We start from the raw sequence: 27,205 nt of genomic DNA on the forward strand, positions 1-27,205 counted from the left end.
AATCCTGTAGAACAATGGTTCCCAAACTGGGTGCGGCCCCTAGAGGGGGGCACTAAAATGCCCTTACTAAGCCTCGAGCATGAAAATGTTTTTTTTTTCTGTGCATTTTATTAAAAAAAAAAGATATTACTGATAATGTAAATAATGTAATTGCAATTTGTTTGTTTTTTTAATGAGATTTGAAAACGAATGAGTTTTTATTTTCTTCTTATAAATAAATTGTCACGATGGAGATGCCCTGAGAGTTTTTCATTCTTCAAAGGGAGAGCAGCCGAAAAATTTGGGAACTACTGCTGTAGAGCACGTTGACTTTCAAATCATACAGAAAATATCAATTATTGGCTTTTATGATTGATAGAATAGCTTTGCTGAACCTTAAGCATTTTTTTTAAAAAAGAGCTTAATGACTAGTATTTTTTGTTCATTAATTATTTTTTAATTAGAATAAAGAAAAAGTATAGTCTGATTTTTTTATTTTTTTTTATTTATTTTTTTTCCAAAAATTTTAACTTTTTTCACAAATTAAAAAAATAAAATAAAAATCACAATGGAGGAGCCCTGAGAGTTTTTCATTCTTCAAAGGGGGGTGCACCAGAAAAAGTTTGGGAACCACTGCTGTAGAGCAAGTTCATTTTCAAAACATACTAAAAATATCAATTCTTGGCCTTTATGTCATTCTTTATGGCAGGATATAATAGTAAACTCTTTTAAAACATCTGCTCTGAATGAATTTTTCCCTTTCACTAAGTAATCCTAGCTCTACAAAGGCAGGTTCAAAGCCTAAAGCGTTCCTGACGATACCTGTCTGAGCTATAAAAGTGATTTTCCTTTCAGTACCTGGGCCCACGGGTCGAAAGCTCCACTCATTGAAGAGGTCTCTGGTTGGAGACGGCCCCGGTTTCACTCTTCCTGAGTTAGTTTTTACGTTTGCTTTCTTGTTGCTGTCCACCCCTGGGGTTCTGGTGCAATAGTCCAAGAATCCGTGTGTAGTCATCACTTCAGTGTAACCCTTCTCACACCCACACACACCGCTCTGTAGCAGAAAGAAAGTCAGGGGTTAGGGGTTATCGTTTACAGCCCACACAGAATCACAGGCATCATTACTTCCAATTCCTGCAAAACTACTTTGTCCTTTTATTGTGGGTCACCTTTGATAAAACCTTTGTTTTTTCTGCACTGTGGCCAAGCTAGGATAGAGATACTAGGTACTAAAGTAATAATTACAATTATGACGTAATTAGTGAGGATGCAGGAGGCACTGTTGTTATTAGATTTGGTTACACTACTGTTAATTAGAGGGTAAGATGATAAGGAAGGCTAGCAGTAACTTAAAGGTAGGACATTTTGAGCTTTCAACATAAAAAACTTTATTTCTCCTAATTTATGCAATTGTCTAATTTTCATTACATTTCATAGAAAATTATCATCTCCCTATTTTACCAACAAACAACTTTTTACTAGTCATAACATAACTAGGGGTGTCCCGATCCAATATTGACATCTGATATCGGTCCAATATCAGCCAGAAAACGGATATCAGATTTTATCGGATTGCATCTAAAATCTCCGATATAAGCGCTGCGATATGACGGTAAAAAATCACTGAAGTGAACTTGAATTGTTGACTATTGTTCTCTGCTTGAGTAACATCACTTGATCAAGCCTTTTCTAACATTCCACACTACAACATAAGTAATAAAAGTATGTACGATTCTTGCTGATATCGTATTGGCCAATACGGCTGCAATATCGGTTTCGTATCGAAAGTGAAAAAGTTGTATCGGGACATTCCTAAACATAACATTTGTAAAATGTAACAATTGTCAAATTCTACGAAAATCCACTGTGCATTTTTAAAAATATAACTTTCATACACCATATTACATATAACATACCACAACCCATATACCAAAACCAACTTGAGATTTGCGCCAACCACAATGTGTGTAGTACATACAATAATACAAAAAGTAACATAATTGATGATGTACAAAAATTTGCGTTGACACCTCTTTCTGCTTAATTTTTTAGCTGCAGTACCATACATGAACTGTTGGAAGTATCGCTTCACCATTTACATTGTGAAGATTTGCGCAACCGATGAAGAACCAACCTAAAGTCTCAAAAGTGTGGGACCATTTCACTGCAAACTAGGAAGAACTAATATCTGTGACATGAAACTAACAGTATTAGTTTTCTAACTAACAGTTAGAAACAAAGCAGCAGAAAACTATTGAAAGCCCTTGGGAGAACTGTAATGAAAACTTTTGACCACTAGCGGATGCTGAACAGTTAATATGAATGCTTTGAGTGCAGTTACAGAGGAGGGCTCTGAGCTGCAGTAAAACTTCAAAGAAAGTAATTTTTTAAAGGTGAGAGAGCCCACACTGACTGACGTCAACGTGATTATTAGTTCTGCGAAAATTAAAAGTGTCATCTGTCAAAATTCATTTAACTCTGATCAGAACACTGAGGGTGGATGAGATCAAAGTGCGGCGGCGTCTCACCGGCGTGCAGTGGGAGAAGGGCTTGGTGCACGGAGGATGACAGCGCCTGAGCGTGGTCGGCCTGCTCTGCTGGAAACAACCGCCTGCAGCAGGAAGACAACACACACACACCTTATTTACGGTCCTTTACCCATTGATGGCTAAATTAATGTACTGTCACACCTGATTAATGGCCTGGCCTGCCATATCAGTCTCCCTGATCAATTTGTGAAACATTTTAATTCCAACATGGAAAATTACATGTCAGAATATCAAAGAGTAATGCCCTCGAGCACTCGCTTATTCACGCTGAGCCTCTATTTGCCACAAACACTTTCTCTTTACTGTGATAAGATCACACATCTATCCACTATTTACAGCACATCACATGAAGCAGTCCCACAGCAGTATTACCTTTGTTCTGTTTCTCCACGCCCGCTTTACTTCTCACAAATACAAACGTGTGATTATATTTATATGGATTGAAAGCCCACCGGCACACAGTCGGGCTTATTGATTACTTATGTTAAGGAGGAGGGGAGGAATCAATTGGAGCCTCGCAGAGAACAAACAGATTAAAGACTGAAACAACTTTGTGTTTCGTTGCTTCTTAGTATGTTCGGCAATTTTACATGTGTCCAGATAGACAATGTCAGAAGGAAGAATAAGTTTGATTTTGGCAATGATACCTCAGGTATTGTCGATACAATATCCAGAACAAATTTTGACGCATAATGTGGATGTTTGCTAGTTCTACAGCATTACATGCTGTTGACTTTGCTCCTCTACACTTGGCTCTCATTCAGCGTGTAATACTACTATAGTTAATGACAAATATTAATTAGTGCCGTATTTATTTGTCTTAGCACAGAACCCCAAAAATGCATTAAGATTTGTTACGCTTGCGTAAGTGTGTTACATCTGCACATAAGCAGCACTTCCAAGTTTAACTGAAGTGTGTTAATATAAGTTCCAAAATGAAGAGCATTTATGCGAATAGATTGCACCTAGCGATACTGATTTTTTTTTCATCAGCCTTAGCCGATGATCGATACGGACTGCCGATTTTCTTGAGCCGATATTTGGAGCCGATACTACTTTTGCTCCCTCATTTTGCATCGAGTAATTTGCAAAATTACTCGATGATAACAAATGGTACAAGTCTGAATTAAAAAAAAAGTTACATTTATTGAAATTAACAAAGGCGAGGTAGAACGACACCAAGTAAAAAATATTCAACAAGAATAAAAAATAGTGAGGAATAATATGAAGAACAATTTGTCTCTGTCCTGAAAATAGCTTTGACAAAGGTTGGCCTGACTGAAGTAATATTTTATTAACAAGGTTATTGAGTATAAAGGTATATAATTATAGTATTAAACACAAAAAATCATGATTAATAGTCCATTCCAACACAACCCCAGAATATAAATTACCAGAGGAAAATAACATGACGTCAGATGCGCATTAAGCAACAAACTGATCAAGTTTCTGTTCTAAATAGCATCATTAACAGGAATAAATATTCAAACAAGTAGTTAACCGCTTCTCAAAGTTTTAAAAACTTTCCTTCTGTCAATGAGTGAGAAGCAGAGAGGGAGAGAGAAACACACATGCCAAACCTTCAGCCAGCTGCTCGTTAAATAAAACTGCGACAACAACACGGAACGTCAGCTAAGTTAAACAGTTAAAAGATGCTTTGAAAGTTACAACTTGTCGTTGGGGTTGAAGAGCTTCGTTCACGTTCTGCTAGTGGGGGGAGGGGCTCTGCAGCCCCTCCCCCCACTAGCAACATGGAGCAGCCTCTGGCAGCCACTTTGTATATAAATGGATTGGCGAATGCAGTGGCACGCATCGGTCGATGTAGATACACATGAAACAAAAATCAGCCGATGAATTGGTTGATCACTACTCCTAATACTTTGCGCGCTATAACAGATTCACCCAGGTTCATACTTTAAGGGGCAAACGTGTTTAATACTAAATGGATTACTAACATTATTTTGTGTTTGACAGATGCAATAGCTATTGCACTGGGTTAGTAGATCAACCACAACCTCTTAGCGTACGTTTTTGAAAATTAGGCCCAAAGAGTAGGTTACATTTTTGTGTATGCTACCATATGTATTTTGTGTTTTTGTCACTTCAGCGGCTCTGTGCCAAAAAAAGTGTATTTAGCTTTTAATCTTCAACCACCTGCTGCGCAACGGTCTTAATGAATACATGAAAGTCTCTCAGAATTGTGTGATATTGTTGATCATATCTAAAAGCAGTCACACACGTCGGGCAGTGCGAGGAATAAAACTAGCACTGTGACAGTCATCTGCGACCCAGCCTGCTTCCTATTCATATAGAAGTGTGTGTGTGTGTATGTGTGTGTGTTCACGAGTAGCTCCAAGAGACCATTAGGGGTTTTTGCCGGAGGACAAAGCAGAAGTTCACCTGTCACGTTGACACCATCCGAGCGCTGACACCACACCACCCGCTCGTTGTTGCTCCATCCTCCCGACCTCCACTGGTAGCTGTGGCATTTTCCTCCTGTGAGACAAAGACGACACTCATTAGCGCAGAGAATTCCACTTCCTGTGAACACGAACCCTTGTTTTACCCCCCGTGCTGCACTGCTTTCCATCTTCAGGTGAGGCACATTATGCCTGCAGCAAATCAAAAAAAAAGGAGGAAAGCAACTTCAGAGGAAATTAGATGAAATTGGTGCGAAATATATGAAAGAGATCATTTATTTCTGCTTCAAAGGGAAAGAGCTTCATCATAAAGTGGAGGTTTTGTAGATAAGTGATTTTGAATAATTTAAAAAAAGCTACTGGCTAAATTCAACCTGTTGGAATAATTTATTCAACTGGTCAGATCATCAATTTAAAACAAAAATAAAGAAGAAACATATGTTAAAATTTCAAAACTGCATTTTGCTAGAATACTGTAATGTAAAAAAAAAACAGTAGTTTAATCTAATGAAGTTCATAAAGAAGAGAAATTAAAATTTTTATATGTAATTTCATTTTCTATGTGGTTGCAATAACTGTACAAGCTAGTAATTCTTAATATTACCATCATATACTGATATTAATATATATATATATATATATTACAAATATCACATAATTGTTGGTCCTCATCATAATTATAGTGTGAGTAACTTTACATTAAAAGCTGTAAAGCAGTGTTTTTCAACCTTGGGGTCACCTGAAAGCTTAAGTAATTGATAAAAAAAAAAAAGGTTAAAAATATACATTTAAAATATTTTAATTATTCTTTTTCAAATGAACACAATTTCACATTCTCAAGTACACATTTAAATGTTAAAGTTTAAATGAAATGCAGTGAAAAGACAAAAAAAGAGAAAAATGCAGAAAAATAAAATAAATTTGTAAATAAATACAGTATAAAAATTTGAGCTGGTGAATCTTGTCACTTTGTGCACAAATTCTAGCTACTTTGTATTTGCAACACAGTATAACAAACATGATCAAGAAGCAATTCTAGAAAGTATTTGGGTCACTAGAAATTTGTGTCAAAAAATGGTTGAAAACCACTTTAGTAAATGGATCTAAAATGAATCAAACATTCTTTTATTTACATTTTAAAGTTGTTTAATGGCAGTTGCAATGTCTGACTGACTGCTCATTGCATAGTTTCCTTGAGCTGAACATGACAGATGAACTTAAACTTTGGGCTTTTTAAAAAAATCTCCTAAGTCGCACTTAGAGCCAGTCATTTAGAAAGTCTTGAAATGCCACAATTTGATCCTTTTGCCTCCCAGCAGACAGAAAACCCAAAGGCATCCTCAATGTAAGAGGTCGTCTGATGAGTGCTCAGTCACAGCTTAAAGAATATACTTTCTCAACTTATCAAATCTACTTTCAAAGACGGCAGGCGTTATCAGAGGATCCTGATGTGGAAAGGCTGCTTCTACACTACTTGTTTTCTAAATACAGATTCACACACCACATGTTCTTGATATTTTGGTAAACAAAATTGCTTTCTCGTTTGGTTCCAAAGTGTTTGTGAGATGCTTTCTATCACGTTGCTCTATCGACCATTTTGTCTCAGGCTTATTTGTGATAAACACAGGTTTGAAGGACTTTTTAGGAGACTGTAAGTAATAAGTAGCATCAAGTGAGACTGATCTAATGCTTTTTAATTGTTCAGCTGATGTGTGTTGTCTGTTGACGACTTTAGATGGTCAACGGTTTCTGCACTTAAATATTTTCTTCAAAAATGGAACCCAAAAGGAAAAACAAACTTGTGCAACAAACTTGTTGCACTCGTGCTTGCTAGAATGCAGAACCAGCAAACCTGTTGTGATCCAAACACTTTGGAACCAAACGAGAAAGCAATTTTGTTTACCAAAATATCAAGAACATGTGGTGTGTGAATCTGCAGAGTCTCCGTGCTCGAACGAGCAGGCTCAAGAACAGTTTATTCCACCAGGCTGTCAGGAGACTCAACTCCCTCCCTGCTCTCCCTCCCATTCGTCCACTCATCCCGTTTCCCTTTCCTGCCCCTGCCTCCATCCCCCCTCCGCCTCCTTCCACCCTCTGCCCTCAGTTGTCTACCCTCCTTCACCCCTCTGCCCCCTCTGCCCTCCACCCCCACCCCTTCATCCTGCCACAGTCTGCCCCTACAGGACCTGGCATCACCCCCCTCCACCTCCACCCCCTGCGTGCTCCACTAATTCACGCACCCTAAACTCTGCACAGCCGTCATTGTATTGTTATGCTATTTGCACACTACCTCACTTTTTAACTTCATCTGCACTCTGTTTATATTATTAATACTGTAATTTATTTATATTCTACCTCATAGTAATTTATCCACATTCTACCTCATTGTTGTTCGTTATTTGTTATTTGTTGTCCGTATGTCTTTAGTTAAGTTATTTGTTGTATAGTATTGCTAGTTGTTTTTTTTTTGTGTGTTTGTTGTGTGTTTTAAGTGCTCTTTTTATGCACTGCAGGTTTGCACTGGGGGTTGGGGGGGATTGCAATTTCATCTGTGCTGTATGTTTAACATGGGGCATATTTGACAATAAAGAACCTTGAATCCTTGAATCTAAGGAACTAGTTTAGACAATCGTTAAAATATAACATGTTTGGGTACAACAATTTCCAACAAACATCAAATATAGTTGTTACAAACATGAGCTGCACAGACTCGTCACATTCAGACTGTGTGGATCTGTATGTGAGTATGTTTCTAGATTCAAGTTGGACCATGTTCAACTTTTCTGTTAGATAAAAGACACAATTATCAAATTTCCTCAAGTAGAAATGAATCGAACCGCTCCAAACATAACACTGTAACAAAACATGGAAACGAACATGATAATATGCAGAAATTCAACACAAAACGTCTTATGTTGCAAAGGATACTTACCTAGTCATGTTTGCTGTTGTGATTAAAGCAGTAAAATCCATAGGTCCTCTTATTTTCCTTTCACTTATTTTCAAATGTTCTCCTTTCAAAGTCAAAGGGAGAAACACTTTCTTTTAACAAAAAAAAACTACAAAACCTGAAGTCTCCATTTATCAATCGGCATATGCAGATTGTAATTAGTGAGTTTGTAAGTTGTTTTTTTTTAACCTTTATTCAACCAGGAGACTCTCATTGAGGTTAAGAATATCTTTTTCAAGAGAATCCTGAAATAAGTTGCGTTTTAAGGTTCTTGCTCAAGGTGCCACAGTTATCTTGGCCACCACTGCCCCATCCGTGATGGATTATAATCATGACTCTATTTATGTGTGGAGGTCTTTGTTATGAAATAAAAAACCATGTTTGCTTTCATTATGACCTTTCTAAGCCTTTATTCTAAGTGTTCATTTTTAGAGTGGCAAAAACCCTTATGTACTCTGGCTGTTGTGCTTGTTCCAGTAAATGATCAGTGTTGATAACATTAGAGCCATTGAGTACTATTTAATATAATAAGAAACCAGAACTGTAAAAGTGTTATTTATGTAAGCTGAGCCCCTTTTAACACATTCTCATCCAACACACACATTAGCACCTCAAACACTCGTATCAGACCAAAAAGAAGGTGTTGTTTCTACGGTTCGGTACCTTTACACGGCTGCGTCTCAAAGACTTGTTGTGGGCAGCTGCCCTGATTTTCCATGACCTGAATGATCACAGCTCTGGAACGAGCTCGGCGTCCAGTGGTTTCAAAGCTCCGCCCCTCCAGACAGGTCAACTGGCAGGAACTCCACGACGACCACTCCGTCAAATGACAATCTCCTGAGGGACGAAGAAGTCAAAAAATACATCACATACGGAGAACTTGTCCGCTCTGCTAGAGCCATGATTTATATTCAGGTTGCCCAAACTATTTTATGCATTCTTTTATTAGCTCCCCTGCTAGCTTCTGGAACATTTAAAAAAAAAAAAAAAAATCAACAACTTCAAAATCCATCTGTGCCTGATCGTACACCAAATGCAGAAACAAATTACCCAGGCAGCCCAGTGGGTATTCAGACGTAATAGACCAGCCAGTGTGATAAATTATACAATATGACAACACGATTGTACAAGCAACACTTTAGACTGTTGCACCAACTCACAGAAAAGGAAAAAGCTCATTTGTTTTCTTCATCAATTAAACTGTTTTTAAACAATTGAAACACCGGTCACAGGACAAACTGAAGCACTTGTGGTGTGTGTGTGTGTGTCACACTAATTCAAGACACAATTCAGCGCCAAAACGATGAACGTTAAAGAATAAGTGGGAAATTGTCAAAATAAAATACATCTGATTTTTAAAACTTTATTCTTTCTTCACCCCGGTTGTTGTGACAAATTATTTTTTTTGAAAACACTGAGCTATAAAGATATTTGATGGATTCATGGAGTTTTACACAAACATCTAGTCAGACAGTGAATCTTAAAGCTATAATTAAATGGCACAGACAGATGGTAAATAGTAAATGGATTTGACCAACCAAACCAAAGTAATTTACAATATCACACTTATAGGCTTAGACATGTTACTTTATCTTTGGGTTAATGTTTTCAGGCAATGACCCCCACAGTATCATTCATAAGTATGATAAATATCATCTCTTAACAATACTGCGTCTGGATTTTGATCTTGTTTCCCTCAACCAGCCCTGATGTACAATAGATTTCACATTATTGGTTTAATCGTGCATAAGTGTCCGGGTTCCAATTCTGGACAAGCCCCCATATGTCAGGACCAGCTTGAAGCTGTTACACAAAAAAGTGATGCAAGGGCAACGTACTATCATACTCTTATTTGCCACTACCAACACCAAATGTCTTCTGTGGGAAATAGAGAGAGACAGAAATGGCTGAACATCTAATTTAAATAGGGGAAGACTCATCCGTCAAATCAAGATCAGATGAGATCTTTCCTGTATCCTGACTTGCCTCTGGCCCCCGATCAGATAGGATACGTTCAGGCAGCAGGTCTTAATGCACAATTTGGATTTATTTCTTTGGGAGAATTTCAATTTTTGTGTGTGCTTGTTCATATTACACATTAAATGTGACTTCTATCAGTTTAGAGTAGGAGTGTCAAATTCATTTTAGTTTAGGGGCCAAATAGGGAGCAGTTTATCTTAAGTTAGCCACAGATTTTAGGTAAGGAAATTAGTAATTTGAACATGATTGTGCTCTAGCTTGCACTTCCACATGTATATAAATTATTGAATATGACATATCAGTCCCTGCAGGATCTTCACTTTGTATTTTTTTTAGATGTGGAGTAATTTGACAAAAACGTTAGTTATTTTAACAATTTTAAAATAAAAATTACTACCATCATGTGATTTATCATTTTAGAATGGGGAAAATGTGAGCCCTGCTAACATTGTGGAATTTCATTGAATTTGTGAATTATTTTGGCGATATCTACAACTGAATTAATTGGTAATTTACACAATGATTCATGGTTTTTCTAACCTTTTTACTTTCTTGTGTGGACCAAAATGGATGCTCTAAAGGGCCGGATTTGGCCCCCGGGCCTTGAGTTTGACACGTGTGATTTGGAGTATTAACTGATAAATGCCACCTGGCCATTCAGAGAGCGGTCACGTCACAAAAGATCAGAAAAAGTCAAATTTGGAAAAAATCAGATTTGTGCTATTGCAGATGCATAGAGGCAAAAAAAAAAAAGAAAAAGGTTTTGTTCTTACATCTGCAGTCTGAATGTAGCCATAGGAAAAACACAAGGAGATCTGACAGTCTCGATAATGGAATATATGATTATTTTTTTCTTCTCTCTCCCATAAATTTCATTTTTAATACTTGGTTGGATAATCATGCGATAATATCACTTGCAGCCACATCCCATCAGCCAGAACATCCATTCCATTCTCTGCCCTCAACACCCATTAGAGACTGTTCTTGGACCGAAGCAGCTCATTATCTTTTATCTTTATATGGATACACTCAATCAGATCGGCTCCCGTGCTGCAACATCTGTGGAAACACACTGTGGCCACAAGCTACTGTGCACTCCGAGCATTCACCAAAACACACACACACACACGCGTGCACACATCATACATCACATGGATGTTGACAAAAGCTCCCCCAGGTCCCCAGAAACCCACACGTCCGCACAAACACTCACACACACACATCTGCTCTCTTCATCAAACACTGGAGCCAAGTCTCAGAGCAAAGGCGGCTTGAGAGATGAATGGGTAAGAAGGATGAGAGGCGAGCAGGAGAAAGATGAACAGGAGCACTAGCTGCAAGATGGTGTCCTTTCATAGGAAAAGAAAAGCCTCATGATCCGGTTGAAAAACATCACATAATAATACTCTTGTCTCGAATAAATACACATTTGTGTGTATTTTGCATTAGCGCAAGGACGATCCAGGATTTTAACGTACAAAGGTCGACGTGGACGTTAGAGCTTGTCAGCCGAGCACTGAAGGCAATACTTACACACGCCGTGGACTTCATCTTATGATATGATCACCTCTGAAAAAAACAAAGTCGCTCATATCTTTGTGTACTCAGTCAGTGCCTGGAAGCTAGTAGCTATCCTTTATGCTCTCAATTTGTCAACAGAAAGGTCTAAAGGCAAATCCAAATTCAGCTTTTTTTTTTCGATATATGTTGTTTTTATATTGCTTATTTTGTATTTAAATACTCGTTTTAGGAGTCGCAGCTTTTGCTACTTCTCAGAACAGCATGAAAAGCTCAGTTAGGTGATCAATTAGGGCATCCTAACCCAGACCTTCCCCTAAACTAAGCCACACTACAGATCTCACTCACACGTGCTGCCCCTAATACGAAGAAAGCCAAAAGTCGCACATATTATGCAGCTGTTTGTTTATAAATGTGTCTGTGTGGCATTTTTCATCAGCAAATTTAACCGAGGATAGTTTTTTCTAGTCTAACTTTAATTTAATAGAAAATATCAAGATTTATATTGTATATCACCATTTAGAGGAAAAATATCGATATGAGTTTTGGCCCATATTGCCTAGCCTAGACTGTGTGCTTTATTTTATTTTTATAACTGAATTTGTTTTCATTTATGTAACTAAAGGTCACTGGATGTCACTGAATTTCAATTTAAATTGTACTTTTAAAAAAAAAAAACACTTTGATGGTAAACGGTAATTGGACTTGATTTATGCTGTATAGCACTTTTATGCCTACATGGAAGTAGTCCCAAAGTGCTTTAATATCAACTCATTCACACACCAATGGGACTGAGCTGCCATGCACGGCACTGGTCAACCACTGGGAGCAAATTAGGGTTCAGTGTCTTGTACAAGGACACTTCGACGCATAGACAGGTATAGGTATAGGTATAGACTGGGATCGAAGCCCCATCTAATTCGGCCCGTAGGAGACATTAAAAATGACAAAGAAAACATGAATTATTGTGTAAATTACCAAATAATCCAGTTATAGTTATTTCAAATTCGCCAATTTAATAAAACGACAATATTTTTAGGAGTTTGCATTTTTTTCCGCTTAGTTTATATCATATGAATGCAGTCATTTTAATTGCAAATTGTGGAAAGAACACAATATTTCCACAAATCTTGCAATTCCTCTAAATTGCACAAAAATTGGTAACAAAATCAGTAATTTTTTAAGTGAATTGAACCAATATTGAAAACTAGGGCACAATACTGTTAAATATAAATGTAACCCTCTTTTGTTTGGCGGTCTCTACCACTTCTGCACGTGCGCTAGTCATTACTGAAATCTTAGTGAATTCAACCAGTAGGTGAGGAAACTGCATCACCAAAGGATTTAGGGACGCAACTGGTCTAACACACTTTATTTCAGATCTTAGTGAATCTGCCCCTGAGTGCTCTTGTTTTGACATTATATTTACATTAGAAATCACTTCAGTTGAAGGTGTGTGCAATATTCTCTCAAAAAGGATAGACTTAATAGATAGATTGTTGCATAATGTAGCGTACAGTGGTTCTGTGTATGCAGAAATAACTTGTTGCGTTCCACTGGTTATCGAGTAAACCCAACCTTGTAATGCAGAGCTAATATGGTCATTAGCTCTTGTATGCCTTAAATTGATTTTGTAATTAGTAAGTAGATGGAAATGTCAACCAATTGAAAGTAAGGACAGTGTAACAGCTCATGGCGTCAGATGAGTTTGTAGTTCAAAACAACAACATCGATTATGCAGTAACTCAGTCGAAATATTTATTGACTAAGTAAACGCACAATGGCTGGGGATAATAGATCATTCAGATGGTGATTAAAGCGTTTTCTCCTTTGATGAATACATAATGATCATATGAATTTCATGCAGGTCGTGTGTTGAATAACAGAGGGTGTGGGGAGGAGTGATGAGTCTTGCCTGGGCAGGGAAGGAAGCAGGGCTGCTCCATGTCCTGCTGGATGTGCTGCATCAACGCGTCTCCACAGAGCTCCTCCGTCACCTGTTGAGGTGGGGTCTCGTGCACGTCTCCCCAGTGGACGACGCACGTTAGATTCCTCCTCCGATAGCCCTCGCCACATTCCGCTCCCTGCAGTAACACACACCAACAGACATAGCAACATGTTCTGTAAAAACCTTAATTTAACCACATATAACAAGGTAATGTAAACAGCTAAAATCACATTAGGGTCATTTCAACACATTTTCAAAAATTCTGAATTTTCTACCAATTGTTCCTTCATAATTCAATTGGCACACTGTACATTTTTAGTTTGATCGGATGAACACTTTGAGATATTGCCAATTTAGTGAGTGGGGTAGGTCGATTTTCATGCGTCCATATTTTTCTTCCATTTTCATTTCCAATATCTCAAAATTTACACCACATCGGAAACTGAAATTTGATATACATATATACATATATATGTTTGAGAATATACAAACATAGCTGCTATACATCATCCTATCTGGTGGACATGCCAGAATCAAAATTGGAAAAAGGTTTGAGTTTGAACATGTTTCAACTTCAGTAAACAACTTAGCATAGGCCTCAGCTCCCTGTAATTTGATCAGCTTTGAGCTATGAACATAGACTGTTCACATCACTAATGATTAGTCACATGCTGTATGCATTGGTTCTTGGTGACAGTCTCTTGAAATCCAAAAAATACTCATTTTTTTTTTTTTTTTAACCATTTCATTGGCCCATAACTGCATGTGGGAATGTAATAAAAAATCTGATCTCAATTTATAATGTAAAAATGAGTCTTTCTTGGGATATAAAGCGTTTTTTCTTTCTGCGACTTCATTTTTATTTTGACCCCAACTTTGGCTTATGTATCCACTTACTGATATTGAAAATGAGGCCATTGTAGCTTGCTTCTGTCTTCTAATCATTTATTGTTCATTAGTTTTTCACAGTAACATACAACTTGTAAACATTTCTGAATTTTTTGGACCGAAGTGTGTGAAATGACATGGATTGACCCCTTAAATCTTCTGAGAAACATTTAGAAAACCCTAAATATTCATACTGGATGCTGAATACCTTTTCTAATGAACCAAATTAATTTCCAAAGGTTTGGACATTTGAATCACACCACCTGTTAAGTGGCTCGCACTTCTTGCGTTTTCTTTCTGCTGGCACATTCACCAGCTCCTCACTGCCAGTAACAGGTCACTGAACACATGTCCTACCATTGGCATACATGGTAGTCTGGCCATGCAGGCGAACTGGGCTGCCTTATTGAAAAAAAAACATCACTCTGTGGAAGTGACATGCGTGGACGAACACCCCTGCTGCAACTCAGAAACTCCGAACAGGAGAAGTAAGTAGAGGAGAGAGATGTGCAAATATGGCTTTATTTGAGATATCTGATGTTTTATTGTTTTTCTTGGCAAACAGGTTGTGTTTGCTCTTGTTCAGCATCGACCCTGAATCACAGAAGTCTGTAAACACATAAGCAGACAAAAGGAAACGATCTCGCTAAAGTGGTTCATGAGTTGTGGATTTTTCTGTTTTTATTTAGTGAGGATGTACAGTATAGCAGGGGTGTCAAACTCATTTTAGGTCATGGGCCTAGTTAGGTCTAAGTTAATGTCTAGTGGAACCTGCCATATTTAAGCAATAACTAACGGATATCAGTCCATAGAAAATCTTTACTTTAAATTTTCTTGATTGAAATTTGGAGTCGGAGTTCTCCAGCACTTTTCCAATTGGGCAGTTGGATTTATCCGGGTTCCGATTACAATCGAATGCACCATTAGTCATAAGTAATATACTTTATATCTGCACAACAGGAGCTCTCTGCTTTCATGATGTACTGAATCTGAGGGGTTATACTGTCTCTGAAGGGTTCAGCATATTCATTCTCACTTTCATTTTCTTTGGGAAATGTAGTGCTTCATGACATGCTCCAAGGTCAAGGTATGCGGTCCGCTTTAGGATTGACTCTGGGAAGAGGCCCCCCTGCCTTGCATAGTCCTGTGGGCTGCGCCAGTGAAACAACCAGGCTTCTCATGACCTCTTTATAGGTGCACCACCCTCCCTCCTCCTGTCATGGCTGCATTAAACTCATCTTAAACTTCCACAAACACCCTCTAAAAAGCAACGCAAATCATCACTAACTCCTAAACACAGTCACCAGTGCCCGTTTAACTTTGCTATGCCTGTGAAGCTCTGTCCGTGTTTCGTGTTGCGCAGCGGTGCCCCGTGAAAACGTGATCAGCTTTAATCATCTTCCCCTAATCAGTGTTCGAACTGTCGTGTCTGGCTAACTAAGAATAACTCAGTCCATGTTGTCCTTTAGTTCTTTTTATTCCAGCCTTTTGTCCGTACCTAGGTACACATTCACAGTCAGCAAGCTACCTCAAGTACAACAGTTATAGTGGGAACTCCCGGTTTACAAAATAAAAGTTCATTGGAGCAACGTTAGAATGTTACATTCTAACAACATCTCATCAGAGCTACAGAAAATAGGATAATATAAATTAGGTTAATTTAAACTAAGTTGATTAAAACTTAATCAATAAACCTGCTCAGATTCAGTAAACCATTGATCCTTGAGAGAAAATTGGGTCATATAAATAATTTAAAAGGAGCGGTCGGAATAATCCATGTCACTACAACTTATATCTACCTTTTAATAATATAGTTGTATATTTTAATTTATTTTTGACTTACACTTTTGTTTAATTATGAGGTTTTTTTTTTATTTATTAGTATATATTTTGTTTCCTCACAGGAGATAAAAACTAATATTTTCTTTAAAATTATATATAATTCTAAAAAAATTTAATTTAAAAATATGAAAAAACAGAATTTGGGAAAACATAAAACGGAATTTGGAAAAAAATAAAACACATTTTATAGGACCCTAAACTGCAGAGAGATTTAAGCGCAGGACTTCAAACAAAGCGATCTAGGGAGAAATAACATGGGGCGCAGACCTAGTGTAAGGTGGCCTAAAGCTGCAGATAGGAGAGAGTGGAAAACAAAATCTCAGATTGATCACCCTGTAGCTGTCCACCTTTGATGAGGGTGTCTAAAAGTTTAAAAGGCAGAAACACCCCCTGATTCAAAGGAACACTACATCCTTCCCATATCTGAGACACACCTCCCACGCAACTCTCAATTGGTAAACCTCATGTGACTACCATCTTTTGGCACAAAGGACAGTTTAACATCACGTCCCATGTTTAATAATTTTTCTTTGAGTTTAATGTGTCTTTTATCCCCCAAGTCGTTTTTAAGAAATACACGGGATGTGAACTTGGTATTTTCTGAGTACACACTAACCTACATCTAAGTCTTTAGTGGCATCTTTTTAGTGAAGCGCGTAATACTAACAAAATAGGTCATACCTCTATGGCACATGGCGACCAGTCGCTCAGCAGCCACATATAGCACGGCCTAATGGGACAGGGTTTGGTCTGAGTGAGTTGGTTCGAACATGGAAAACCTTCATCGTGAGCCTCCTGTCGGATCCTCCGGGTGCGCACAGAGTGACCTACAAACCAACAGTGTGATCTTATCAGCATCATCATCATCACCACAGGCGTACATTACATTAGCTGTCAGATACATGTGAGAGATTGTAAGGAGGAAAACCTAACGTGATACTGATAATGCGTCAAACCACTGATAAAACCATATATCTGAGAGGGTGGGAGGAATAAAAGTATAATAAATGTGTACAAATAACAGTTAACCTGTAAAAGTTGAATTCTTCTTGTTTATCGTGTGAAAATAACATTGCAATTGTGAAACGTGGGGGTGATACGTCCGTGTCACTGTGCTACTTTATGTTCAGATCAGACTATTTCTCCAACAAAACAAGTGAGCCATTAATAATGTGACAAAACATGTATTAGATAAAATAAGCAACCTCCAAGTTTTGCACCGTCGGGACTCCATCGAGCATCCAACAGCTGGCAGCAGCTGGTTGTGACTGTGTGTGTTTTTAGCGTCACATCAGGGGAGGCGCAGAGCTCGATGAGCCCCAGGCAGACAAAAAGGACACTAAGGACTTTGATGTCTGCTAAAAAATCCTTCCTCGAGGAAACTTCAATGCTCCCTTGGAAGTTACAACAAAACAAGATCGGAGCGTCTTGGTGACTGACGCTTCTCACAATGGGTAAGAATGAACTGAGAAAGTCACGGCACAAGTTTGTCACTTAGAAGAGTGAGTTTTCTAATCCAAACCCCCAGATGAAAGCCAGTGTAAGTGAGATATCACTGGTTTGACGGCTTAGCGATGGGCGTGTGCACACTGTGACGGCGCTAACTAGGGAAGAAAACACTGCGTTTGCCTCCTTTTATTGTATTTCAGGTACATTACTCCCATTTCTGCCCCTTCTCCATGAAATTTGAAGGCCTTTCCTGCACATTTTTACCACTTTAAAGACAATTTCTACACTTATAAACCCTTTCCACCATTTTCCGCCAGATGCCTTTAAGAAACGAAGAATATTTTTAGAACAATTTGAGCTTATTTTTACTATTTTTCTGCAACTTCTGTCACTTCTTCTTACCATATTTTTGCACCTTTTTTAATGCATTTTTGCTACATTACTCCCATTTTTGACACTTTTCTGCACATTTTTTCCACTTACAGGTAATTTCCAGCACTTATAAACCCTTTCCACCACTTTTCCCACTTAATGTTGCATATGTTGACTCAATATTGTCACTCTTTCACAATATTTCATGCTTAATTTTTTTGGCCAATTTAATCACATTCACAATTTGTCATGCCCAATATTTGCCAGTTTGAACCAATTGTTCCTACTGTTTAATTTACATCACCCCAACCCCACATTTCTGCCACTTTAAAGCCAACATTGACACTTTGAACCCTTTTTACCACCTTTTCTGTCCATTTTCGACCACTCTAACTTGCAACTTTCTGTGGTTTTAAAATTCCATTTTACCACTTTTTTTACCACCACTTTTCCAACCTAATGTTGCATATGTTGACCCATTATTGTCACTTTTAACTACTTTTCACTGTATTCCATGCTTATGTTTGCCAATTTAACCACATTCACGATTTGTAATGCCCACATTTGCCAGTTTTAACTTTTTTCCCCTACATTTTTAAATACCATTATCCACAATTTACATCTTTTAATCAATTTCTGTGTTTTTTTTAAAAATAAATGAATCATTTTTGGTCACGTTTAACCCATTTGATTTCCACTTAAAACAAGGATTTACATTTTTAAGATGATTATATAATATGGTGCAAATAATGTTAATAAACTTCCTGGTGGATATTATACAGATAAATAAATACATGAAAGTGGTTATCAGAGATTCATAGAACAATGGACCATCATTTTGCTGACTTTATGGATGGACCCCAAAAATCTCTCCCCTTTATTCTTCCTTATAGATGGCCCTGTCTCCACATGACTGTTCTTCAATGTTCATGTCTGTGTTCAACCACCTTCAGATTCTCTGGCACCTTTATTTTGGAAAGGTTGAGAACCACTGCTCTAATTAACTAAATAAGTTATAACTTTTGCAGGCGAGGAAGAATCGATGAGTGCATTCAGGTTAACCTGAGGACACAGAATATGATTTTCTCACAGCGATGCTAAACAGACCAAGAGGGACGATCCCTAACGGTTCATTTCCAATGATGAAGAGGTAGTGTGTGTTTTATTTAGGCTCACTAAATCATTCATCATTCATTCGGTTCGTTAGGGTGAGCTGCGTGAAACCACATTTTTTAAACTGTAACCTCACGAAGCAAGAAGCTCATATAGCTAATTAAAAAAAAAAAAAAAAAAAACAGGCTTCATGCATCATAATAAAGTGTGAGTAATAATAGGTGCATTAGGTGTAAAAACTCAGCACAATGTTAGCTTCATAATAAGGATGAGGATTACAATTCCTTGTAAATATTTTAATGCATTTAAATGTATTCATCCACATTTGAAGAGCTCAGAGGATTAAGACGAAGCAGACAAAATAATGAGGCGCCCAGCATGTGGTCGTCTGTTGCTGTCAGTTTACGTCCACTACATTCTGCTCGTTATGTTTACCTCGGCTCCCACAGGTGTCCGAACAATCCGCCCACGGCGACCAATCGGATAGGATGCAGCTGACAGGACATTGGACCGCACAGCTCTCCGACAGCCTCCACTTGTTGATTAAGCCGTGCTGTTGGAAAACAAGAGGCGAGCTGAGAGGAGGGCCAGGCTAATTATTTCCTCTGACAAAAGAAAAGAAGCAGCGCCATGATCATTTGTGCTTTAAAATGGGGCCGCGGTTCACATCGGGACAAAGAAAACGCTCCCTCTGATACCAATACTCATGGGTTTGATACGTCTTTTTTTTTTTGACGAACTGTACGATACCAAATTACATTTCTGATAAACAGCAGAATTCCCCATTAAAATTCATTGAGCACAGCCACACGACTCAAGAGACGTCAGGTTGTGCAGGAAGACGATTAACCAGATTTGAACTTAGAAAATGAAAAATGTTCTCACATTAAAACATTCCTAGCAGCTTTTTTTTCCCCTCTGAATCTTTGTCCCTAATCAACCAGAGTTCTTTGGTGAATAAACAGAACATTTGAACTAATTAGCTAACAGAGGGTTTAAATATTGTATAAGATATGGAACACTGCAGAAGAGGCAGATGGACCAAACTATCCATTATGTGTTGGAAACAGTGGCATCTTTTTAGTGGAACTTTTCCAAGCATAATACACTTTGAGTTTGGTTTCATATTAATCACCAAGTCATTTACAGATATTTACACTGAATAGCTACAGTATACCTTGCAGACAACTATCAGAGGACTGCAGTATTTAGTGCTGAATGGAATTAAATTAAACATTGTTATGACGGACTTCTATTTTACATCTTAATAAATTAAACCTTGACGTTTAGAAGACAAAAAAAACAAAAAAAACTAACCTGATCATTAATCATGAAACTGCAGTGTAATGTAGATTCAAACATGAACTGTACTGTACATGCATGACCACTAGGGGGACAAATCCCCAAGTGTATCCAAGAGAATGAATTAAGGAAGACGTGCCAAAAAAATTTGCTTCAATTTCCATAATAAAATGTACTTCATTCAATTAAATTTTATTTATTAAGCGCCAATTACAACAAAAGTAATCTCGACGCACTTTCTAAATATAAAATTTGTAATAAAAAGGAAAAAAAAACCCAACAAAAAAAACATTTTAAATAAAAAAAGTGTTTGAATACAAATACATACATTACACCCCCACAAAATACATTTAAACCCTTTTTTTTTTTTTTTTATTTTTTTTTAATGCTTAAAACAACTTTTTCTTTGATTGCAAAAAAAAAAAAGAAAAGAAAAGAGAGACACAAATCTACCTCCGTACACAAGTCGCTCTATCCCAAACATTGATGCGGCTGTGGCTATAGCTTATCTACATGAGGGGTTCTCGACCTTGGGGTTGCAAGACACTGGGAGGGGGTCACCAGATGCCTTCAAGAAACTAAGAATGTTTTGAACAATTTGAGCCCATTTTTGCTTATTTTTTACTCTTATCACTTTTTCTTGCCATATTTTTGCTCCTTTTAATGCATTTCTGCATCATTACTCCCATTTCTGCCACTTCTCCATCAAATTTCAATGCCTTTTCTGACATTTTCGGCACTTATAAACCGTTTCCACCACTTTACCTAATGTTGCATATATTGACCCATTATTGTCACTTTTAACTTTTTAACCTTATTTCATGCTTATTTTTGCCATTTTAACCACGTCCACGATTTGTCATGCCCATTATTTACCAGTTTAAACTTATTTTACCTCTTCACACCTCTCCTGCGGCACAATCTTGCCATCGCTGCGAACACAATCCAGAAGGCGGAGCCGAAAACCTTGGCCACAGATGGCGTTTTCACTCAGCGTGCACGTACTCCAGTCTGCACACAGCATCGGTAAAAATACAAATTACAATCATGGAGTAGTTATAGTTGTAATTGAAAAAAGGATGTTGCTTTTGAAATCATAATAGAATTGTGATTGAGTTCAGATAATTGACTTCGTAATTGGCATGATCATATAAAAAATTTAGTTTACAATTTAATTAAATGCAAAACTGGGGAATCATGTTACAGTTCTATGGCTTACAACATCAAATATTTTGTTAACAATGATCAAAATATATTTCATTTCAAGTTTACCTGTTATTTCACTTCAGGATGATTTTACCATTTAAAGAATATATACAAAAGGCTCATACGTCCACACCAAAAATATTAATGCCAATATTTTCATGGATAAGTAAGTCTAAAAAGGTGAGCAAGAGATTAAAAAGAAATTTCATGATAGATAATATTTTTATTTGTATTTTACAGCAGATTTAAGACATGGGTCAAAACTGAACCGTTAGCATAAGAGTTACTAACACAGAAAGCTAACACAAGAGGAAGGATACGTTTTATGGGATTATTTATAAAAGGCACAGCAATTGTGATTAATTGCATTTTAAAATTGATTTCAGGGGAAAATAAGAATAATAACGTTAATTGTAATTGGGGAAAAAAACGCTGATCAATGTAATAGTAATTGAATATGGATAATTGACGATGTAATTTTAAAAATGAAATTGACCCCCAACCCTGGGTCGTATCAATGTTCTGTTAGTTATCCTGCTTTTACTGCTGCAAAATCTACACACAAGAACAAATTGTATGTCAACACGATTACAACTATGTAAATGACGAGTGGGAAAATGCACAAAAGGGGGAGCTTGGAGTATCACAAAGTGTTGCCTGCTCGGGCAGAGAAATTCTTTGAAGTTGCAACTCGTTCCAGCCGTAAAGCACTTAACACCAAAAACCAATCTAACCACACTTCACAGTTGGTATAAGAAACTCCCAGGTGGGTGTGATAGTGCTGTGCAGTAACGGAATGAAAAGCTCTGCAGTATGCACTTCATGTCTATATAACATGGATGGCAGGGTTGTCAATTTCGTTGATCAATTATTATTCAACTCAGATTATATTTATTTATCTTTTTGTAGAGTATACTTCTGTTTTTTTCTTGTTTTGCCCCTCTACTTTTACTGTCTTGGATGATTTGTTGTTGTTTGTAATTTTTTTCAGTCTGACTCTTCATCTTCAATGCCCTTACTGATGGAAGGAGGTTTTCACTCAAAATCTCATGATACATGGCCCCATTCATTCTTTCCTTTATACAGATCAGTCGTCCTGGTCCCTTTGCAGAGAAACAGCCCTAAAGCATGATGTTACCACCCCCATGCTAGTAGGTATGGTGTTCTTTGGATGCAACTCAGCATTCTTTCTCCTCCAAACATGACGAGTTGAATTTTTACCAGAAAGTTCTATTTTGGTTTCATTTGACCCTATGACATTCACCCAATCTTCTTCTGGATCATCCAAATGCTCTCTAAAAAACTTCAGATGGGCCCGGACATGTACTTGCTTAAGCAGAAGGAAATGTCTGGCACTGCAGGATTTGAGTCCCTGGCGGCGTAGTGTGTTACTGATGTTAGCCTTTCTTACTTTGGTCCCAGCTCTCTGCAGTTCATTCACTAGGTCCCCCCATGTGGTTCTGGGATTTTTGCTCACCGTTCTTGTGATCATTTTGACCCCACGGTGTGAGATCTTGCATGGAGCCCCAGATCGAGGGAGATTATCAGTGCTCTTGTATATCTTCCATTTTCTAATAATTGCTCCCACAGTTGATTTCTTCTCACCAAGCTCCTTGCCTATTGCAGATTCAGTCTTCCCAGCCTGGTGCAGGTCTACAATTTTGTTTCTGGTGTCTTTTAACGGCTCTTTGGTCTTGGCCATAGTGGAGTTTGGAGTGTGACTGTTGTCACAGGTGTCTTTTATACTAATAACAAGTTCAAGCAGGTGCCATTAATACAGGTAACGAGTGGGGGACACAGTAGCCTCTTAAAGAAGTTACAGGTCTGTGAGAGCCACAAATCTTGCTTGTTTGTAGGTGACCAAATACTTATTTTATTTTCATTAAAAATCCTACAATGTGATTTTCTGGATTTTTTTTCTCATTTTGTCTCTCATAATTGAGGTATACCTATAATGAAAATTACAGGCCTCGCTCATCTTTTTAAGTGTAAGTACTTACACAATTGGTGGCTGACTAAATGCTTTTTTGCCCCACTGTAGTATCTATTTTGGTGTATGATATATCTTCAACATTTATTGGCCTGTTGTGATTATTGTATGTGCTTTCGTGTTTGTATGCTATAGTTTTAGCATCGTTACATTTATATTTTAGTGCAGTGATTATAATATCTTATGTAAAAGCACAAAAACGGACAAGAGATGGAATATAGCAATAGCTATAAACTCTTTGTACAAAACATTAGTTGTATTCACAGTATTGTTACTCTTTGTATCGTCCCTAAATACAATTCTATTATATCCTAACTTTAACCCACTAACCGCTAACTTTTCTAACTACTCTAACCCTTACCTCTTGTATTAGTGTGAAGATTCACTCAGGTATTGATATGAAACATATTTTAATAATTAACTACATGTCGCTAAATGCTTGTTTATGTGGATCTTGTTGGGTTCTTTCTTTCTTACTATGGACTATTTTTTATTTATTTTACTTTGTTGCAATTTGCGCGATATAAATAAAAGTGAATTTGATGTGTAAAAGCCATAGAAATGTAATGTGGTTAACCACTTTAATGCCAATTACAATTACAAAGTACATTTTTTGAACTCAATTACAATGGCAAAATATTTCAGCAGTTATGATTACAATTGTAATCATGCCGTAATTTGAATTATCAATTACACAATTACAATTATAACTGACCCCAACACTAATGGATGGATCCAATGGTACAGTTTGAGATTCTTGCCAGGGGGGCAAAAGAAAAGAGATTCATGCCAACAACAATGTGTGTAACATATACAATAATGCAAAAATTATTAGTGACTTATTTGATCATGTTAACTCCAAAATGTGCGTCAATGAGTCGTTTAATGTTGCTGGGTGCAGAGTCACTTCACCATTTACGTTGTGAAAAAGAATTGTGCAACAGAAGAAGAACCAACCTAAAGTTTCAAAAGTTTGGGACCATTTCACTGAAAACTTATAATACACACCTGAGGTAGAACTAATATCTGTGACATGAAACTAACAGTAATGTTAGAATCAAAGCAGCAGAAAACAATTTTATAAAACATTATCCACCCCCCCCGTTCTCTTTGTTTCAGCACAAAAATGTTAATGAGACGTAATAGGAAAACGCAAGCGCTGTCATACTTTTGACACTTTGAAGGTAAAAGCGTGTGACCACTCTATCAAAGGCTCCACACTTCATTGAATTTGAGGAAGTGATCTAAGGAAAAACTTTTAAAAAAAAATGCTGACCTGAATCATACGATGAGTCAGCAACACAGGAATGGAAAGCACAGCATTCATTCCCAATGGAAACCAACCACACGTGTCCATGTGATAAATGATTGTGCACTTCAGTACACTGAGATCAAAGCTGTCAGCAAAGATCACTGCCTCAGGTAAGCGTCACTGGGAAACTGAATCCAAGCTTCAGTTTCCTTTACTAATTGGTTACCATTGAAAATTCATTTTTCACCACATCAGCAGCACGCGGCTCCTGACAGCTTGTTCTGAGTGCTGTGAATAATACCTTTTATTGAGGCAATTTGGGAGGGTTTTGTTTCACCCACCTGATAGTTTGTACTCGTAAGTGAAGCAGGTGCTGTTGAGGATGCAGAGCTCTGATTGGAGCAGCTGTGGACATGCAGTGCTGTCGGAGCCTGGGAGGCGAACAACACTCCTGCTTCTGTTCCTGGAAGCTCCTTGGTCACACTGAAGAAACAATAGAAATCACAGTCATTTCTAAGCCTTCCTTTGTTGGAAAGGAAAAATAAGTGTTGCAGGATTCTCAACAGTCTCTCTCTACAGTCTTTCTAAACTTAATGCTGACATTAACTTTGGCACAAAAATGTTTAAACCACTTCAAAAATCCTTTATGATCTAATTTATAAAGTTGGTATGAAACATTTATTTTAAAAGGAAAAGCTTGGTGTTAATTTCTTTCTTTCTTTTTCAAAAAGATGAATGCTTTATACAGTGTGTTATATTTTATTTTATTACTTAATTGTGACCATCACCAGCCCTCCCTATGGAAGGAAAAAAAAACATTGCACCTGGGAAAAGGAACAGGTGAGAGGGAGTTAGGGTTGGACAGTGGAAGGGTGGTTTTAATTTCTTTCTAAACCTGCTACACATTCCCAGCTGTTCTAAAATCTAAAACAAATACTCTCTAATTCTCTTTTTTCAACCCACATCAGACATCGGCAACTTGTGGCCTGCAGGCCACATGAGGCCCTTAGTTTAATTTCCTTCTGCCCCCCAAAAAAATACATAAAAACATATTAGTGAAAATACAAACTACATTAAAACTACAAAATTAAACCGAAAAAAAATCCCAAAATGACTCCCACAACGCAAAAGAACAAAAATATTTAAAATGAAAACAAAAACACAAAAGAACAGAAATACACAAAATGACTACAAAACACACGAAAGAACAACAAAAATACATTAGAAGACAACCCAAATACGCGAAAATTTTGTTTCCATTAAGAATGTTTAGATCATGAAATCTTGACAATGTGGTCCTCCGATCAGACAGTCTTCATTTTGTCAACTGTGATGTACGTTTTCCATACCCATCCTACATAATTAAATCTGTGTATTCACCTGTTGTCGTCATAACTTTGTGGAAAAGTCACCCATTCAAAATAACCTTTTAAAATAACATCCAACATTTTCACAGATTTTACTCTCTAAATATGACCTTTATCTTCTAATGACATCCTTTTACATGTTTCTTTTTTTTTTTTTTTACTGTATCTCATCACATTGTGTAAAAAAAGACAAAAAAAACCTATAACAGTGTAACGATAAGTGTTAGACTGCACTGGATGACGATGTGCAAAATAAGTGTGAATTTCACGATTTATCATTACTTCTTTTTTCTAATTCACTGATAAATCTCATTGTTAACCCCCCCCCCCCCCCCCCCCAAGCAAAGCAGAATCTAGGACACTTGTTTAAAATTCAGCATCATGTGAACATACACAGTATATATTACGGTAGAGTCCTTGGTGGGCTTGGAATGTAAGAGGACAAAGCAGAAAAATGAAAAGGCGATAATACCTAATGAAACAAGCATCAGTTGTATTGTTACTCCAGTGGAAACAACAAATGTTTTCTCAAACAATGTAATGAACATCTGTGAGTCTATATCATGCAGTGGAGGAGTTGTCAGCTTGGTGTGCGACTGCGAGGACAGATTTGACGGATACAGGCCCGTGCATCCAGCACCATTGGTCCCTTTGGGGCCCGATGCACCACCACAAGCCCATCAATCATTGTCAGCGGTTAATGAGGGATCTGTGAGCGCATCTCATGAATCAGCTGCAGTCATTGTACCTATAATGTGTTCACACCAGGTTCATCACATGACCACACACACACACACACACACACACACACACACACACACACACACACACACCTGTATGCTTTCCAACAACTAAACCTCCAGTTGTAACCAGATTAGTGTCTGTTTCTCACATACGAGCACTTAAATACTGTAAAACAACCAGAGCCATCACAGATCTCAGTACATCTAATTTATATTCACATACTTTAAGTAAAATCCACTAAGTCCTCCGACAAAAATTGTGACTGATTTGCTTTATCAACATTTAATTGTCAGAAATGTACTGAATAGTCTTTTCTGGTCCTCGTCGTTATCTGTA

The 27,205-nt window shown here is 37.5% G+C and overlaps 1 protein-coding gene across 1 annotated transcript in view; it reads right to left on the minus strand.

Annotated features, from left to right (window-relative positions):
• The window catches only part of thsd7ba (thrombospondin, type I, domain containing 7Ba), a 183,736-nt gene that overhangs the window by 2,480 nt on the left and 154,051 nt on the right, over positions 1-27,205 (minus strand). The window contains exons 18-26 of the mRNA XM_028436484.1: positions 25,100-25,241; positions 21,206-21,321; positions 19,444-19,561; positions 16,756-16,901; positions 13,312-13,480; positions 8,562-8,735; positions 4,929-5,024; positions 2,508-2,590; positions 838-1,033 (exon numbers count right to left, since the gene is read on the minus strand). Of these exons, the coding sequence (XP_028292285.1) occupies positions 838-1,033; positions 2,508-2,590; positions 4,929-5,024; positions 8,562-8,735; positions 13,312-13,480; positions 16,756-16,901; positions 19,444-19,561; positions 21,206-21,321; positions 25,100-25,241 (1,240 nt within the window). The remainder of the gene's footprint in view (positions 1-837; positions 1,034-2,507; positions 2,591-4,928; positions 5,025-8,561; positions 8,736-13,311; positions 13,481-16,755; positions 16,902-19,443; positions 19,562-21,205; positions 21,322-25,099; positions 25,242-27,205) is intronic.

This window comes from Gouania willdenowi, chromosome 21 (assembly GCF_900634775.1).
Source record: "Gouania willdenowi chromosome 21, fGouWil2.1, whole genome shotgun sequence".
NCBI classification, from domain to species: Eukaryota; Metazoa; Chordata; class Actinopteri; order Blenniiformes; family Gobiesocidae; genus Gouania; species Gouania willdenowi.